The 19685-nt window shown below is 41.4% G+C and overlaps 2 protein-coding genes across 2 annotated transcripts in view; one reads left to right on the top strand and one right to left on the bottom strand.

Annotated features, from left to right (window-relative positions):
- Nucleotides 1-13395, bottom strand: part of LOC306912879 (sodium/hydrogen exchanger 9-like) — a 127339-nt gene extending 113944 nt beyond the window's left edge. Inside the window, exons 1-5 of the mRNA XM_079489333.1 lie at nucleotides 13319-13395; nucleotides 12860-13056; nucleotides 6139-6216; nucleotides 5883-5959; nucleotides 1018-1133 (exon numbers count right to left, since the gene is read on the bottom strand). Of these exons, the coding sequence (XP_079345459.1) occupies nucleotides 1018-1133; nucleotides 5883-5959; nucleotides 6139-6216; nucleotides 12860-13054 (466 nt within the window). The 5' untranslated portion in view covers nucleotides 13055-13056; nucleotides 13319-13395. The remainder of the gene's footprint in view (nucleotides 1-1017; nucleotides 1134-5882; nucleotides 5960-6138; nucleotides 6217-12859; nucleotides 13057-13318) is intronic.
- Nucleotides 13396-15411: 2016 nt separating this feature from the next.
- Nucleotides 15412-19685, top strand: part of dipk2ab (divergent protein kinase domain 2Ab) — a 40621-nt gene continuing 36347 nt past the window's right edge. Inside the window, exon 1 of the mRNA XM_079489670.1 lies at nucleotides 15412-15933. The gene's annotated coding sequence lies outside the window, so the exon portion shown is untranslated. The remainder of the gene's footprint in view (nucleotides 15934-19685) is intronic.

The raw sequence follows: 19685 nt of genomic DNA, 5'->3' as shown, positions 1-19685 counted from the left end.
AAAATGTGAGTGATTCATCATCATTATTCTTAACTTCAGACACACTGAATCTTACATCTGTGGTTGGGCGAGTACTCGTATGTGCCACAAATAATGCGTAGCTGTTATTAGAATGCCTTATTTTTCATGCAAAATCAATTACCAATTACAAAGTGCCAAACCTCAAATTAACAGTTGTCATAACAAAGAAAACCGGTGACGCATTTAGAGGTGAATATATGATTACGTCCCTAAGCGTGTTTGCCTACCTCAATATGTCATTCCAATACTCTCTCTCTCTCTCTCTCTCTCTCTCTCTCTCTCTCTCTCTCTCTCTCTCTCTCTCTCTCTCTCTCTCTCTCTCTCTCTCTCTCTCTCTCTCTCTCTCTCTCTCTCTCTCTCTCTCTCTCTCTCTCTCTCTCTCTCTCTCTCTCTCTCTCTCTCTCTCTCTCTCTCTCTCTCTCTCTCTCTCTCTCTCTCTCTCTCTCTCTCTCTCTCTCCTCTCTCTCTCTCTCTCTCTCTCTCTCTCTCTCTCTCTCTCTCTCTCTCTCTCTCTCTCTCTCTCTCTCTCTCTCTCTCTCTAACACATGAGAACATCAGAACAATATTTATCTTTATCTAATATCTGTACTTAAAACATCTACACTAAAATACAGTGGGACATTGACGAAGAGATTTGTGAACGAGGCCCAATAATTCCGTTCCAGTATGAGACTTAAATTAAACAAAGGTGAGACCTTCATGCGTGATTGTGGCTCAAATCTGCTGCCAAGGCAATCAAAACAAAACTATTGGAAAATGAACCAGAATAGGAAATGATGTGTCCGTCACCTTCTGAAAACCTGGGACTGTAGTTATGCACAGAGCCTTCATGTTGTTGATTAAAGGGAATACGCTGCTTATACAAATGCGCCTCTTGTCCACTACAATTAGTACTGAACAACTCAGCAATCAAGACTAATAAAACAAGTTACAATAGTATGAGAATAAAATAAAGATGACTAGTGCTACTGTGGGACTCTCTTCATGACCAACTACCTGGGTCAGTGGCAGACATCAAGGCTCCAAACAGAAGGCAATCGGTGAGGAGGAAGTCGTCATCTGCAGCTTGGCCTGCGAGCACCATCAGCCTGCTGAAAGCATACACACAGGCCCTGGGAGGGAGGGAGGGAGGGAGGGAGGGAGGATGGAAGGACACACAGTGAAGTCATCAGGGAGCGCCAGCGCCAGCGCACAGCACAGCTATCCGTCATCCCTCTAACCACAGCAGGGCTTCCCCCAGTGTAGTATGTGTAATGGGGCCAGACGCTGCCAGCAGCAGGTGAGGTGACCTGCTTTCCACTCAGAGGCTGCTTAGCACAGGTGGACTGGTGCAAACAGCCTGACAGCACTGGTGTGTTAGCTTAGCCGCTTAGCCATCGGGACGCACATCCCGATAAAAATGTACTGTGTACATGTAAAACAGCCATCGCCTGCCCCCCACACATGTCCGTGTGCTCGTTCACACACGCACACGCAGGGTGACACTCTTGCTAAATAAAGCATCTCAGCGGCAGCGCCCATCCATCTTTTGCCCTGGGATCATTTTATGACTGTATTATAAGCACTCAGACATAATGCTTCAAAAGAGAAGAAGAGTTATGACCAATTGACCATGGGGAGTTCCTTGGGTAAAATAGACGCAGAGCAATTTTGTGAAGGGCATATCAACCGTAAACAAGTAATAGTAATACAGGAGAATCATTACCACCTGCTTAAATCTGTGCTGCAATTCTTCTCCGTAATGTCCTACTAAAATGTTTCTCCACCGTACAGCAGGGTCACATGCCAAAAATAGCAGATCTGCATGTCTCATCATATGATTGGTCCTCACTAAAGCGAGATAGCACAATTTCTGTCTAATCACTCGGAGGTGGTCTGCGGTCAGGTTTCTGAACTGTCAAACATCATCAGTGGTAATTTCAGACAAGATTTGAAACTTTTTCTTTTTTAATTCTTATTATTGATGCAACAACAATGGCTTCTATTTCAGCGTGTCTACATTCCAGGAAGACAAAGGCTGTCGTTTCCAATAGCTTGGAATCCCTGCTGTCGTGGCTGCTGGTTGGTTTCTGAACTGGCCACAGCCCACCTCTGGGACACAGAGTTAGCAGACAGAATTGGGTGCTGTAATGGGTGAAGTGTAAATAAATTCAGAGCGTGAGCTTTATCTGTGAGGGACAACGGATAACAATGTCATGCCGATGCCGGCATTGTGCTAGCTCAGCACGTGAGGAACGCAAATCATGTGTTTGCAATATGCTCTGAGTGAGACTGTAATGCCATGAGTTAAATCTCCTTGAATCTGTGAATCATACCCCGTCTCGAGTCTGCACCATAGAATATAGCAAACAATAAAATAAAAAATAAAACAATACAGCTTCATCTTGACATCGCTTACAGTCCTGCCTCGTCTTTACAAAATATACGATAAGCAAAACTTCAGCAGAAATATCAGTTCAGCATTGCAGACAACAATAGAGCTGCAACTACAACAGCAAATAGTCAAGGAATATTATCAGTATAATGTCAAATCTGGGAATACATTTCTTACCAAGAATTTTCTTCACCAATGTGTTTGTAAAGGTGTCTACTAACATATCCCATATTGGTTTATATTCAACCACCCTAGGGGAATTTTTGACAGCTGATGAAAGTTGGGGTACCATCAACAGCCAATATGGCAAAATGTTCTAAATGTCATTATGCTTTAAATAGCATGTGACGTGTCAAACTAGGGGGTTTTCATCATTCTGAATCCATTCCAAGCATTAGTTTTGCACGAAAAACACTCCTTGGACTAAAAACGGCCAGACACTTTTTAGCCCAAGGAGTGTTTTTCGTGCAAAACTAATGCTTGGAATGGATGGACGTCACATGCTACTTAAAGCATAATGAAATTTAGAACATTTTGCCTTATAATGGTTGTATGGTACCCCAACTTTCAGCAGCTGTCAAAAATTCCCCTAGGGTGGTTGAATATAAACCAATGTGGGATATGTTAGTAGATACCTTTACAAACACATTGGTGAAAAGAATTCCTGGTAAGAAATTGATTCCCAGATTGTATTAATATGCCCTGACTAAAAGTGTGCATGCTTGTTTAGCACGGAGCCTGATCCTGTGAAACATCCCACAAGAATCAGCGTCTCACTATGCCCTCTCTGGGGAACTTATGTGTCCTTTAGCATAACCCCGTAACCATGGTTACAGAGAACACACCCCTTGTCTCCGGGGCAGGATTTAATGTATGACTCTCTCAGGGTAAATGACCTGACTTCCAACAGTCAATATAGTGCTGGGTAGGGGGGGGGGGGGGAGAGAGAGAGAGAGAGAGAGAGAGAGAGAGAGAGAGAGAGAGAGAGAGAGAGAGAGAGAGAGAGAGAGAGAGAGAGAGAGAGAGAGAGAGAGAGAGAGAGAGATTAATACACATGACAGCCTGACTAACAAGCAGCAGGGTTGGTCAAGTCTTTGGTGCCTTAGCATACGAAAAATGCTGCATGTGACACAACAAGTCAAATCCTGCCGTTTTCCCCAGGGGTGCATTCCCCATTCATGGAGTGAGACCACAGAGGAAGGAGAGAGAGAAGAGAGAAAAGATAACATCTGTAACCTTTAGATCCGACACCAGTTTACTGTGAAGTAAGTTGAGGTCAGCATGTTCCTGCAATCTAAAGAACCATTACCTTTGATAAAAGGGTAAATAGGCAGTGTCTGTTGATTGACAGTTGGCCATATTCACTCACACAGTGGCCATTTTGTTCTTACGTCATACTCAGGAGGATGAATCCCCCCTGCCCTGAATATAACTTAAGAACGAAATGGCCAGTTGAATGTGAAGCAATCTATAAATTGCACAATACTCGATCAACCTTAAACTCTAGCTGCGTGCGTATCGCTGTGCTATTACAAATCCCCATATACAGTATGGAGAATTGGAGATCCTCGCTGTCAGACACGGAGATCCACTGATATTAATATCAATATGCCTTCATGCTACTGACGATACCTCCTGGTCCCGACAATGGGTACAACAGGTATTGCATAACGGAAGGGACATGCATTCTAATGACGGGCATCAAACTAATCTATACTACACTATCTATAAATTACACAAATCTCTGCGTGTACCTTTCCTTCACACATCTCAAAAAAACGTTCAACCGTTCAACTTCATGTATTGCAGGGGATTGCAGGGGACTTCACACCAGGGCAGTGCCTGGTGTGAAGTCGGTCACATCAGCAGTTCTTAAATGTCTATATCGATAAATCTACAAATCCTCATAAAACCGAAGGGGAAAGCGTTCCCGCATGCATCGCCATAGTGCTGATGTCATAAACTGGACAGTGGACACCAATTAGGCCTACTATGAAAATGGGTACTCCACTAAGAACTCTGACAACGGGTACAACGGGCATTGCATATGCAGAGGGGGAATGCGTTCCGACAAGCATCGCACTAGTATGATCAATAAAGGAACGTGAGCAATTAAGTAATTATATGATACTGTAGCTACTCTATATGTTTCAATTAAATATTCCAAAGAATCAGTATTTATTTGTTGATGTTAATAATGAAATAGCCTATTATGACTGGCAGTGCAGCAATATGTGTATACTGTTACAAATTAGACATTAGAGGTTATACAATTCTTACAGGATTCTTGCGTTATTATTCATTAAGCCCACAGGGTATGCCTGGTTCTTTCTAGATATGTGGGTGTCTTTCTGCACACTGTGTGTTGCATAAACCACAACAGGTCTGCAAAGATGTAATATTCTGCAAAGCTCAAGAGTGCCATCTAGCTTTCTGTTGCCGGAATAGCAAAGCTACCAAAACAAAGCCATTATTGTTACATTTTGCATAGTAGGCTGGAGTACAGCAACTGAGTGGACACACGCACGCACGCGTATATATGCTGTATACATTCAATTAGTAACACTATTAGTATTTGTTAACTGCAGTATTATAGTTTGCACACGTAGTGTGTAAGTAGTTAGGTAAAATTAGTGTGACAAATCTGGGAAAAAAAATGCTTACCACTAGCTTTCTTCACAGATGTGTTCATAAAGGTGTCTACTATCACAGAAACATTTGTTCCAAGCCAACTCCCTTGGGAAACTTTGTGGGAGCCAATCAAAGTTGGGGTACCCAGAGGGCCTAGGCTAACAGCAGGACATTTTAAAATTGGCTAATATGAGCTTGTGAGGTGTGTAAATAGGGTTTTTTTGGGGTGCTGAATCCGTTCCAGCCATTACCTTTCAGTAAAAATGACTCCCTGGCCATAACATTGTCTGCTCTTGTATATCCCAGACATGTGTAATAACCAATATGCCATGTTATGCACATGTCAATGGATGTTTACGGTGTTTTCCTTTCTTCCTTCCTAAAATGTCCTGCTAGGCCCTCTGGGTACCCCAACTTTGATTGGCTCCCACAATGGATGTTTACGGTGTTTTCCTTTCTTCCTTCCTAAAATGTCCTGCTAGGCCCTCTGGGTACCCCAACTTTGATTGGCTCCCACAATGTTTCCCAAGGGAGTTGGCTTGGAACAAATTGTTCTGTGATAGTAGAGACCTGAACACATCTGAACACATGAACACATCTGTGAAGAAAGCTAGTGGTAAGCATTTTTTAAGCTAATTTTACCTAACTAAGGGGGAGCCATGTCACATGCTGCCATCTGTCTTTTTATTTAACACCATCTGCATTTACATCAATAGGCAGCACTGTTACTTTGTCATGACTTGTTTATCGTGGGTCATCAATCAAAAGGCAAATTTCAGTGTGAGCTGACAATAAAGTATTATATCATGTCATATCATATCATCATTAAGTTTGTGTGCAAAGAAACAATACTCACCCTATAATCCCACACGTCATTACAGTCCCCAGAATTGCAAATGTCAGCACAGATCCAAGATTGTCAATGAATCGCCTCTGGAGGAGCAGTTATATAAAAGAAAATGGTGATGATTGATGAATGATGATTGATTGACCAGGATACAAAAAACTTGTTGATTAAAAACAAATCGTGCTAACAAGAGACTCAAATTCAGCTGTTGACTCAAGCCAAAACAATTTGGTGGGATACAGGGCATTATGAGTAGCAGTCTCACCTGATTAAGGGTGTACGCACCGTGGAAGATGATGGGTGGCAGGAACAGATTGAACAGGACCTCTGGGTCAAAGGTACCCTGTAAAAAGAGGTATTGTGCTGAATGCACATGACAGCACAGCAACTACAGTAAAATATGACAAGACACTCACGTCACAAGTCACTCAATAATAGTTCAGTGCCAAGAGCTAACATTCCCTTGGATATTTGATCATTTCTTTTGTACAATGCTAACTTTCCATCCTTCTACCTAAAAATAATCTCAGGTGTTAAATACAATAAATAGAAGTCACTGAGATCAGTCACATTGAATAGTCTGAACTCTAGGCCTACTGCAATGCATAGACTAGTGTTTCTCAAACAGTGAGACATGTTCCGGTAGGGCATCAACAAAGTGGACAAAGCACTGTTTATGACCATTTGGGAGGGGAGGCTTGATCATAATTACAATATAAGTGAAGTGCAGGAATACCCCAAAATAATGAATGATGTACTGACTGAATTGTATTCTTGTTCCCATTCCTATGTCATGTTACAAGAGCAATTATTATATAAATAATACAAACTGCAAAATACAACTGGTGCTAATGCTCTGCTAATGCCGTACACCATCTGTTTTGTGAAAGGGTGCGTGACCATATGCTTTACAGAGTGCTTAAAAGGCTGGTGCGGCAGCGGCAGACCCCTGGGATGTCACTCCTTGACCTGCGGAGACAGGCCTTTTGCTGAGTTGAGGAGCTTCAAAGGGACAAGTACATACATCTCAACAACACTAGTCTCATGAAACGCAGGTATTTGTAAATAAAGATCTCAGATATAAAATACATGGTAATGAAGCAGCAGGCACCTTTGGCCATGATTGTCAGAAACCTAGAAACACAGAGTGTGTACACAAGGGGTGCAGAGGCCTTGGCAGATACATCTCCAGATGGGAAGTCAATTTGTTTTCAGCGTAATTAGTCAGAACAAACAGTGTAGCTGGCGTTTGTGAGACAGATAAATAGCCAAGATAGCCAGGCTACACCAGACTGACACTGTGCCCAGTCTGCCCACAATTATAAACGAGCACTGTAAAGACCTGGAGCACCAGTTGTCGCTGGCCCTGGAGGAAAGGTCATCCCACTCCCTGCAGGTGGAGACATGCTCACTGTAGGAGAGGCTCAGTTGCTCTGCCTCCCAGGAGGACACCATCCCCACCCAGGGCGGGGATAGATCCGAAGTCCCGTTAGTCCGAACATGCATTAAGGTTGGCGAACATGCAGTAAGGTTGGCGAACATGCAGTAAGGTTGGCGAACATGCATTAAGGTTGGCGAACATGCATTAAGGTTGGCGAACATGTGCTGCTCCCGTGCTTGCGGTTATGTTTAGGTTAGGGTTAGAGATAGGCTTAGTAATGGTCGAACTAGGTCGAACCAATGACATGTTACCTCAGGGGCAAGAAGCTCCTGCTGCTGCCGAGCCAGATTGAGAAACTCAAAGAGGAGACGTACAGTCTGGAGAATTGCAGGGATGACCTGTGGGTACGAGATGACCTTCTGGTATCAGAGTGGCACCACATCACAGAGGAGCTCACCAGCCTCATCCAATAGTCCCAAACCTTCAAAGATGAGGATAGACGTCTTCAGGCACCTGTCGGACCCAGTGAGCCAGCTGGAGGCCCTGGTGTAGACTGGCGTGTGGTGTAAGGCCTATTTAAAGTCGGCGTAAGACCCTTAAGTAAGTATTAGGAACGGAGGGCGAGACAAAAAAGACTCTTGGCCATAATTACACATAATAAATGTAAGTCAGACTAAAATAACACTGATGTAATAACCGTACAAAACGTTCCTCACCCTCGATGTACGTTAAATCCCAGCTCTGTCCACTTTGCACGAGCCTTTACAAGGGGAAGCTGGAAGAGGTGAGAAAGAGATGCTGTGTGTCTAGGAGATGACCTACACACAGAGACCGACAGAAGCAGAAGCAGACCTGCAAGTCCATGTGGAAGAGCTCCAGAAGGCTCTGAGCCGTTTGAGGGAGCAAGGCAGCAGGACAGAGAATTCCATCTCATTCTTATTGAAGAAAATGCTGGAGGAGCATTTGGACAAGTGACATGACACCCACTCCGTCTTCCAGAGGAAGTGACTACCTCAAAGAAGATGGTACCGAAATCCTTAATAATAATTAAGGTCCCAGGTCAGCGTGGCCAAGAAGAAAACCTACAGACTAAGGGAGGTGGCGGTAAAATGCACTTATGCAGTAGAAATACTTTAACCGGTTATGTTTACTGTAACCTTGTTATGTTTTGCAGCCCTTTGTGTGTGTGTGTGTGTGTGTGTGTGTGTGTGTGTGTGTGTGTGTGTGTGTGTGTGTGTGTGTGTTACAGTACTTATTGTGACAAGCAGAGTGTGGAGCTAGTTAGCTGATTTGTTTGTTTGTTTGTCCCTGCTCTAGCTTGGTCAAGTATCCCAACTGTGCTTGATTTGCCCCTGAAGCAGGCTGGGAGCCGGTTGCCAGTAGTCTGTGGAAAGGTTATTGTTGTGTATAAAGGACCTATTCTTCTATTTTACTCAGTACTACTGTCTTTTAATTAGCCTATAGCAGAGATACATACAGTGATACAGTATACAGATGCCCTTATTCACTGTTTGAGCTCACGCAGAACAAGTAATCTAACCAGTCATGACAGTTTTCAACAGAGAAAGGTATCACTATCAATCAAAGGTTGGGAGGGAAGCCACTGCCGGCAAGGCAGCGATTTTTGTCACTGCATTAGCGACTCCTACTGGTTGGTCAGGGCGCCTGCCGCCTAGTAACTGGGAAGCTGAACTGAGAAGAATAGCGTTCCAATAGCACAGTGACACAGTCAGGTGAAACGAAGCTTATTGGTAGATTCACTTACATGTGCTCGCCTACATCCTTGCTAACGCTGTTCTGGTTCTCAACCCGTAGTGAGTAGTAGTTTTAGTAATAGTAGTTGTTTTTTTTGGGTGGGGGCATGGGGGGGGGGGGGGGTCCAGATGACAGTGAAGAGACAATTTAAGGAACTTTTTAATACCTTAAATGTCCAAAAGTAGTCAACAAACTAAACTATAAGAACTGGTCAAACATTGGCCAAGTTGTAAAAAAAATAGCCGATGTACAAGCTCTTGCGTGGCGTTGTGAGCTTAATAATAACGGGGCAAAATGAGTAAGTACCTTTTTGTACGTGCTCAGATAACATATGTTTCAACATAAAAGATCCAAGTTGCCTTGCTCCACAACCCCCAGGGTGCTCAGTACATTAAAAAGTAACCAGTGCTATATTAATTTTTGAATACACTGTACTGCAACCATTCTCTCATCCCTTTCCGACTAAAAGGATGATGCAACGGTCACTGGATAAAAATAAATAAAAAAAATCCATGCCATCCATGTCTTTTATCCTACTTTACATGTCTGTCAAATTTACATTTTAAACATCAAAGAGTGAAGATCACCAATTACAAATCAAGATATTAAGTAGTTCAGAAGATTTCATTTTTCTTCCTTCTGTATAACCAATTACCTCTTAGAATGTCTCATTACACTGAGAAAATGTGGTTCCAGCGCAACGGCAAGAACATGCTCATGCCTGCAAGCTGTTTTCTCACAGAGGAACATAGTGGGGATATTTGGAATCGAATCATTCCTGGTTTGACAGAAAAGTATGTTATCAGAAGGTTACCTTATATGTAAGTGAAGGTACATATGGATTCTCTGTGAATCCATATGTAATTTTTTATGAATATTTCAGATCATTATAATACCTATTTATAATGCTTACAACTCCCATATAGTTTGGAGAGCAATTATGCTTAGTCTATCATTTGACCTCGAAACGGCTGCCAGAGCTTACAGTAAATCTCTTGTATCATGCTGTGCCTTCACCAGACTCATTACAAATTGCTTTTTTGTACAGCTGCAATTACCCACCCAGAACAATAATATATATATATATATATATATATATATATATTTCCATTACTGCAGGACAAATGAAAAACTGGATAACGGAGACTAATAGGGATGCAGTAATTGCTGAATTATGCATATTGCAGCGGGTTTCATTCTAAGGGCAACCTGCACCACAGCGTCCAGGGTTGAGGTGTGTTGTACACACTAATTGCCTCTTCAACTGAGCGGCACTAAATTTAATCAGACCACAAACTTTAATGCCTTAATCCCTGGTGGCACATAATGGACTCTGTAATGCAATGAAATCCTTATCTCTGGCTGCTGGGGCCCCATATGCATCAGACGTAATGGCGTGAAGGCCACACAAAAAAATACTCTGACCAGTGTAATGGCCTTGGTGGTAGCCTCTGTTGGTTTGCTAATGAGACCCTAATGTTCAAAGGGGCCAAAGAGTGCCAGCCATTAGTGAGTAAGAGCTACATACTGGACCAGAGGATGTTCAATATTCTCACTCCCTCTGTCTTTCTCTCAACAATATTAAATGATCGGTCTCATATTAAAACAAATGTACTTCTTTGATAGCTTCTTAAGTTCCATGCCCACCATAGAATAGAATGCCTGGCTCATTGGCTCAATATTTTAAACAAAGTTTCACCCTCACTGAAATACTCTTATGAAAGCAAGCCAACATAAAGTACTTTCTTTTCACAAGACTAATAATCATCCTATCGACTTGGCTTCAAGGTTGAGTTTTTTTTTGTTGAATATTAGTATAATTCATTAATTGCCAGTGAAGAGTATTTTCAATTAATTATTTTATTTCAGGTGCTGTCTGTCTGGTCATAGGACCGTTCATACGGCATAAGTAGTTATGCTATCCATATGTTTAATAATTAACAGATTTACACGGCTTCATGCATTGATGTTTTTGGTCAATATTATTCAGAAAAATAAATGGATTGAATTTTATTATTTTCAAAACCTCAGCACTCAAGCTGTGTTTTAGTCTCAAAATGTTTGAGCAAATAGCTAGTTGTACTGCAGACTAAGGCCATAGTCCTGCATAGTGCATAGCCAGACAACTATTCTGCAATATCTTTGAAAATAGTGTGAGTCAACAGTCTGGCTCAAGAGACCAATAAAGACATGATGTATTGTATTATCTGATATACAATGAATCATTATAGTCTAGATACATTATGTCTTCACAGACATAATTTGTGCCAAGTTGACTGGCTATTAATCTACAGAGAATGCAACCCTGAGTGTTTATCTATCAAACCGTTCTGCACTAATTACCCACCCATGTCAGATCCCTCCTACGGCGCATAACAATAATGCACCGCTGTCGCCACCGCCAAATTCACTTCCAAGAGCATCTAATGGGAATTCTACAAATAAACAAATACTGTAGCTGGGAATCTGGGATATAGCCTCACACGACTCCACCAACTGGAACAAACTTCTGGAAACTATCTTTTAGCAAGTTCATTTTTGATAGATAGATAACAGAAAAGTCCTATTTAATTGTATTAAATAACGTGAAACTCACCAACATTGCAGCTGTACGAAAAGCTTGAATTATCGTCTTACTATCTGCAAAGTGTTTGTTTCATAAAAATCCACCGTAGACATGTTATGAGCTACTTCCTGTCAAGAAATTCCTTGCAGATGATTATGTCAGAGTTTGGAAGCACTCGTTATCAGTAAAGCAACCTCCTGCTGCCTCCTGCATTATGTGCAAATTCAAAACAGGTGGTACGCAGGGCTGTTGAGTGATAGTCAACGAGCACTTCCAAACTCCAGCACTTCCAAAATCATCTGCAAGGATTTTTTTGACAGGGAGTAGCTCATAACATGTCTACAGTGGATTTGTATTAAACAAAGTACAAACACATTGCAGATAGAAAGAGGATAATTCAAGCTTTCCGTACAGCTGCAATGTTGGTGAGTTAATACAATTAAATAGGACTGTTCTGTTTGGATGAATGAGCTGTCTATGGGAAGTTGCACCTAGGTAGCACCTTGCTGGCAAGATGGCAGACATGCACATATTATGCGACATACCAAAGCCTACACGGGTTGTGCAGTCGACGCGCTGTGATTGGCCAGTCGCTGTGATTGACAGCCTAAACCTAACCCTAACCTCAGTAAAACTATACCTAACCTCAGTAAACTTAACTTGCCCGGGGGCGTGGTTATAAGCACAACCCGTGTGGGGTATGTAGTGCATAGCATCAATGGACACACACACACACACACACACACACACACACACACACACACACACACACACACACACACACACACACACACACACACACACACACACACACACACACACACACACACACACACACACACACACACACACACACACACACACACACACACACACACACACACACACACACACACACACACACACACACACAGTTAATACTGTTGTAGATGGCCTATTTTGAGAATTTCAGACTATGTTTAATTTTCTGTTTACTGTACATGCTCCAGTTCTACACAGGGCCTACACAGGAGCCACTCTAGTTTCTGTTACCATAATTTATACATATATCAGACTATGGGGAAAAAAACACACACTTCAGAGATGTTTGTTACACTCAGAAGCAGTGTCTGCAGTGCAAATATGCCTGCATGCCATCTATACATACAACCTTTTTTCTCGCTCTCTTTACCACAAGGAGGAAGTAGGCCTACCAGAGATTTCACATTGCTGGTGTGTGCAGGTGAAATGAAAATGCCAGTATTAATATGAAATGAAAATGTCGGTGTTAATACAGTAGCCTACCTTGGGGAGGGTTGTTGAGACCAGAGGGCATCCTGGGCTTTTGACCACCCCTACATGTTTGAAACTGTGGAGTTGGTTTGAGATGTTGATCACCAGGGTGGGATGTGTTCTGTTCAGACCCATACAGTTGTACACTTCCCAGTGTTCTTTCCCCGGCTCAGAGGACAAGCTTTTCACAATCACGCCCAAAAGCATACCTGTTGAGATTCATAATATGCATTGTTGTAGTAAACAACAACACATTTCGGATTAGAACATTAGAATCATTATAGTTACACCCTCCTCCTCCTGTACACCATAGGGCGTGCTATGGTTATGCCCCATGTGTACGCTGGTTACTCTACATGTCTGCTCTGTCTGTCTCTACAAACTGTACAAAGCACTAAGCAGGCAACAGAGTAGAAACTAAATAATGTAGAGTCTCGAAGCCACTGGCTGTGAATGATGAAGTCAATTTACGCGCAATTGCATCAAGAGCAGGTACACCGCCACGCCACTACTCTATGCACCACCATCATCATCATCATACATCTTCCATCCCGGCTGAAGTTTGACCAATTGAAGCCACATTCATTTAAGTGGCCGCCTCCCACCTCGGGAGGGAAAGCTAGGTCGCTTAATTTAAAGTTAGAAAATGTATAAAGACTCGAGGCCTAATATAAAATGCAGGAAGCGTTATTGAAGGGCTTCCGTAGCCGCTATAGATAGCCTTTACTCACCATATAACAATGCAGCTCCAGTTTCATGGATAAATCTCAATTTAAATTTCCTTATTAGCCACATACTCAGAATGTTTATAATTAACAGCCCAATTGCAGTGAGAAAAGAAACACTGTCTTGTATGTGTTTCGATGAGGCTGACAACATGTTCAACAAAAAAAACAACGAGGGTAAACTTTCGGAAATAACTGTGACCTGTCTGACTGTGTTTTACCTGTCATTCATTTCGACAATATTGGCAACATTCGCGTCATAGCTCCACATCGCCCACCTCACCACCAGATGGCGCTAAATACACAATAATAAAAGCAGAGCGTGCAGATCTGCCGCAGATATGGGTATATTAATAGGGTAATATTAGGGAAACTGAACTGTTTAATCCCTGGGATAATGTGTATTACTCAAAAGAAATGTGATCTTAAGTTTATTTAGGTTAATTATGCTAGTAGTGGTAATCTAATTCATTTCTATCCATAATATTTCCCTAGCCTATAGAAATATGAGATCAAAATCAAATCAATTTTAATATATTATTTTTAAAATGTGGTCAGGGAACGACAATTGAGGTTCCGTGTTAGCTTTGAAACGAAAAGCTATGCATTGCAGCAATTGCATTGCATCTGCAGAACAAATTGAAATTAACTAACTAATTTACACTCTCTGATAAATTAATCTGTTCACTACTTTTTTCAGTGGTGACAAATATGTGTGAGATGATAAATGACCGCTGTTCTCTGGAAGCATGTAGCCCTTTAAAATGCATAATGAATTAATTGGACCAATTGGTTTAATTGCATAAGGTGCACAAGCCATGACAAGCTTCAATTTGTTTTATTGATATTTACATAAAGTGAGTTTTCAGCCAGGAGTTCAGGACCGTCTCCTAGCCTTTAATACGAATTGGAAAAAGCCATTATAGTTCCTGTCTTTCGTTCATTTTGATTGCACAGTTGGCAAGAGGAAACAAAGTAGCAGTGTAGGGTGAGATGGACTGTTTTTGGCGCTACTCTAGGCTAATGGGTTTTTGTAAAGTTAATGCCATGGCATCTTCCTCGGCACAAGGATTAAACTAGCCGTAGGCTCAAAACCCAATTAAATATTCATTGCCAGCCAGTTCTCTTTGCATTCCCCTGGTTGCGCAGATGTTGCTATTTTTGCAAGCCGGTCGCTTTGATCATCATGGAATCTGTCCAAGATTCTAACAGGGACACTTCCGATTTTGGCCGAGCTTCACCCTTCAGCCTTCAGGGAGAATGGAGCATATGCTTCAGTAGATCTCTAAAATGCAACGGAATTAGAGCTATGGACCAGAGCTAATGCTTCAGCAGCCACGGCAAGGAAACAAACACAATATATAAGTACATTATTCGTATGTACCTGTTACCTTGCCTGTTACCCAGGGAGGGACCATTAAACCATCATCATTAATAACATCAAATGCAAAGTGTTGCGCTGGCATAGTGTTGGCTGTTTTGAATATGATACATTTAATTTTGATTAGCTTTAATATCACTTAAAAGTTTATTTTTGTACCTTTTTTTTGGTTGCATATAAAGAATGTGCATGGCATTGGGATAAAATAAACTATTCAATTATCTCGATGATTCGCTTTGCGTGCTTTGAATAGAAAGAAAAGAAGAAGAGAATTAAATAAATAAAAAATAAACAAACGTACATTTAAATAAATAAATAAATAAATAAATAAATAAATAAATAAATAAATAAATAAATAAATAAATACATGGGAACCCAGTCCAGACAAAGTTTGCACTGGGGGCGATGTTCCACACGAGACACAAATACTAGAAGAATCGCTTAGCAACTGCTATCGTAAACAGGCAGTGGATGTCGTAAAGACTCAAGAGCTTGGCGGTGTTGAAAATGAGTGGAAACAGAACCCATTGTGGTGAAGAAGAGGAGTGAGCTTTGGTTAGGAGAAGAAAGAAAGGGGGATCTGTATTCCGTAACCACCAAAGCGACTCGCGCAAAAGCGGACAAATATGGATATTAATGCACAATATGGACCAAAGTGTCCGTTGTGAGAGAGGACCGCGGCGTGCAGCAGTGGGAAAGATCCGGTATACGAAGAGTTAAGAACCGACATCACAACAGTTTATTTCAGCAGCTAGCTGGCTAGCAGGCTATAGATAACAAGCAGCTGGGACTGTCTGTGAGTTGTCTTCATCGAGCTCTTCATCGTGCATTCAATAATCTATACAGTCTCTCTATGGTGACTCCCAAGTGTCCTCCATTGAACATCTATCTGAAGTAACGCAACTTCGAAGAAAGATGTCCACGGAGCGATAAGACATTTCAACACCACGGACTTAAAAAGAGTGAGAAAAGTCATACAGGTTTGTCTGACACTTCGTTATATTTCGTGTATTTCTTTAAGTGTCTTTGAAACTTGCACATTTGGGAGGGATGTCTTAAATAATTTGCTTGTTGGATCTCTGAACTCTGCTCTAATAATGCTTCTCCGTGGTAAATTGTCTATATGGGATTATAATTATTCCTCTGCATGTGCACGATTGCACGTTGTGCCAGTCACGGACGAAGGAACAAAAATATCAACAGCACAATCACTCTTCATCACAAGAAGTCACAAATGCATCCCGACTAAACAATTAATGGTATTACGAAGATGGCAGTAATAAGCCTTCGTAATATATGAATATGAGACAAACTACCGGTATATATTTTGTTTTGTTTCTATTAGTATTGTTTATCTTTCCAGATAAAAAGACTATAGTTTGAATCCACCACATTTTGTTTCTTTCAGCAGGCAAACTATTACTTTTTTCAGGTAGGCTTGCTATGTGAGATATGCTATAATGTGTAACTGATTAGAACCATTTCGCTGCCTCTTAAAGCTTTTTTTATTTTATATTTTAATTCCAAATCTTTGAATGCAACCTGTATCCATTTACTGGAAGGTGTGCTGGTGTTTGTTGGTCTTATGGAGGTCTCACAGGACTCATCTCATATCTGTGGCCAACTGAAAGTCCGTTTAGTATTTACAAAACAAATGTATTTAGCAACAAATGTGTTTGCTTGCTGCACCACTGTAGTGTTGATTAGAACACATACCGGTAGCTGTGTACTATTACTTACAGGTATATTGCTATAGCTTATCAGGTTTCCACTTGGCCAGTATTTTAACTTGATATACGGTGAGATTTGCAACAATCCTCTGTCTCTCAATGGTTTGCAAATGTCATGACCAGCTGTTTACTTGCTTGAAGAAGACTACAATAGCCCTACTGTTTGCTTAGCCGCCCTAGAATAGAAGGATCGTTGTAGCTCATAATACCCACTAAGAAATTTGCTGTGATGGTCAAATGAATAGAACAGGCTGCTTTATCATCATAAATCTTTTCACAACAGGAGACCAATGGTGAAGATTTTTCTGCAAAGTTAGCTGGGCAGGAAAGAGGAAACTGTTAATATAAACGGATGTGCTTGCCGAGTCTAAATAGTCTCTATTTGAATGTTTCTCAGTGCTCCGCAGGGGAGAATCTAGACATGGTAACTTGAAAGCCCCCAGGGGAGTAATACCTTTATGCTCACCTCAGAATTCAGTCAATTCAGTTCACCAAATCATACTGGGATGAGGGAACTGGTTTTACAGCCCTGACAAATGGAGCTACAGGAGCTGAATTGAATTAAACTATTAACATAGTCTGTTTTATTGACTTTCATTGAAAATATACTTCCTATTTCCCATTCCTATTCTATTCCCATTACTTTGTGTATTATCCACAACACCCGTTTGTGGTGACACTAGCGTCTAGCATTAGTCCTAGTCACATACAGTAGGCTATCCTTTTATTACATGCTATCAATGTTACTTAAATACTGACAAAATTGAAATGGCCACCATTTTGATTAGGCAAAATTAAAACCTTATCAGCAGCGGGATCCAGAGCAAGTTATCCCATTTCAAGTGTGTCCCTCCCTCCACAATGACTGCAGACGTTCTGTGAAAAACACACTGATATTGTCATTAAAACTGGTTGCATTTGGTGAAGGCCAGCGATAAATTGAATGATGCTTGTGTAGAGATGCCGCTAATTGGTGCTTATATTCGTAGGACTCAATTTTCCATTAGGCGTGCAATGTGTTTCTTGTCATTTGAAACTATCCATCACTGTCTGCATGTTTGCTGTTCTGAGGCAACTCGGCTGTGCAGTGTGGATGAATGTTTTTGTGATCAAACATTATTGACTGCCTGAGTCAATAACCTTGGCAACAGTAGTCCTTTTCAGCTTGTACATTGCAATTGATGTGGGTTGGTCAGGACACGGGAGGCTAGGTTTGCCATGGTAAGATAAATAAATGCACCTTTTATTGGATTTAAATAAATGTATAATCTTTACAGAAAAATACAACAATCAAAACAAGTCATGCAGCACAGGTTATATCCTGCCTTAAAAATGCTTCAATTATGTTTATCTCTGCGGACAGCAGGTGTCTTTGAGATTGACAGCTGTAGTGGGTCACGGTAGCCCTGTGGACCAGCTCCAGGTCATGGGCAATTCAGATTCAGAAGCTTCTATCTTATTCTTTATAGCAAGATAATTATTAAGATGCATGAGGGTCTTCCAAATGTTTATTTCAGATGTTTTATTCCATATTCCAGTTATGTGTTGTCAGGCTTAATGTAGTTATTTTGCACAATGCTGTTGCTTTATCACAAAGTACAGTATAAAATGTGCAACTGATTCGTAACGTGATGACAGCTTGTAGATCTGTTCTGTTTGGGACATGACGCAGTCTATTAGGGAGTGAAGTTGCAGATTTATTTTTATTTTCCTTCTGCAAACACTAATCTCATCAGCACTGCTTTGATTCATTGTTGACATCTACCCACTGCTTGTTATATGTTTGATCTGCTAAGCACAAAGTTAATTGACCTCAATATGAAGTGTTTGTATGCCATAGAACAAATAGACTGAGCTCTCTCCTCTCTGTTGTGCCTTTCTCACATGTGTAAAAATGACTTTCATAAAGTGTCCATAAGTTCCATAACGCAAAATTATATAACTTTAGTTTGTAAAGATGCAAGACTGGTGGTCGCAGTGCTGCTGCTAAATGCATATACAGTAGGGAGAAACACTATTGGTTGGTTGGTACCGATATTGCCAGTGGTCAAACTGGACATTAGTCCTATTTTCATAACACCCCCCACACAGGTTCCCAGTCCCTGGCTGGCTACTGTTTCTGTTTCTGGCCAGCTGGACATTGTATACACTTGTGGAGTAAGGGCTACGGATACGATAACGAACACTACAGTAATGTTAAAACATTTATATATGTGGTAGCCATCTGTGTAAACTGTCATGTCCGCTAACATCAACTGTGCCTGAATTCCGGCATAGGATTGCGAGAATAGCACATATTTCAATATTGATTCCTGCAAATGTTGTACTCGCCATGCGGGACATTCCATACATTTACAGCAATGTTAATCATATATAATCAGAGCCAACGTGCGTGTGGGACTTTGTACTGGCTGGATCTGTACAGATGGACCCCATGTTGTGGCAGCGGTGGCCGAGCGGTGGCCGAGCGGTGGCCGAACGGATAGCGGCGCGGTCTAGATACCGGAAGGTTCCCTGTTCGAACCAGCCGTCCGACACGTTAAAAATTACCACCGCTGAAATGCCCTTGAACAAGGCATCAACCACTACGATGAAATGTGTTCTATGAGCAGGGCCTGGCTGGAAACAAGTTCTTGAGCTTAGCCCAGATACCCTGGGTAAATATGCCCTCATTTCATTTCATTTCATTTCATTTCATTTCATTTCATTTCATGTGCTCTCTCTCTCCCTCTTTCCAGAGTGCCTGTTTCTCTCTATAGGCAACGATCCCCTTCACCCCTCTGGATCCGCTGGTTTTGTTTATATATGGTTGTTTATTATATGGCGATGCGTTGTGAGGTTGTAGATCACTATGTTCAGTCTGACACCGCTGTACGATGAAGAATGAATCCGACACTTGAAACGACTACATCGATCTGAGGTGAATGTGAATCCCACTCTGTAAACATGGCATTTATCTGCCTTGTTCTTTAATTCCTATCTATCTGTTTCTGTGAAGTTTA

The sequence above is a fragment of the Electrona antarctica genome (genome assembly GCF_951216825.1).
Source record: "Electrona antarctica genome assembly, chromosome: 20".
NCBI classification, from domain to species: domain Eukaryota; kingdom Metazoa; phylum Chordata; class Actinopteri; order Myctophiformes; family Myctophidae; genus Electrona; species Electrona antarctica.
Note: the sequence above shows the minus strand (reverse complement) of the source record. Positions and strands in the feature narration are given on the sequence as shown.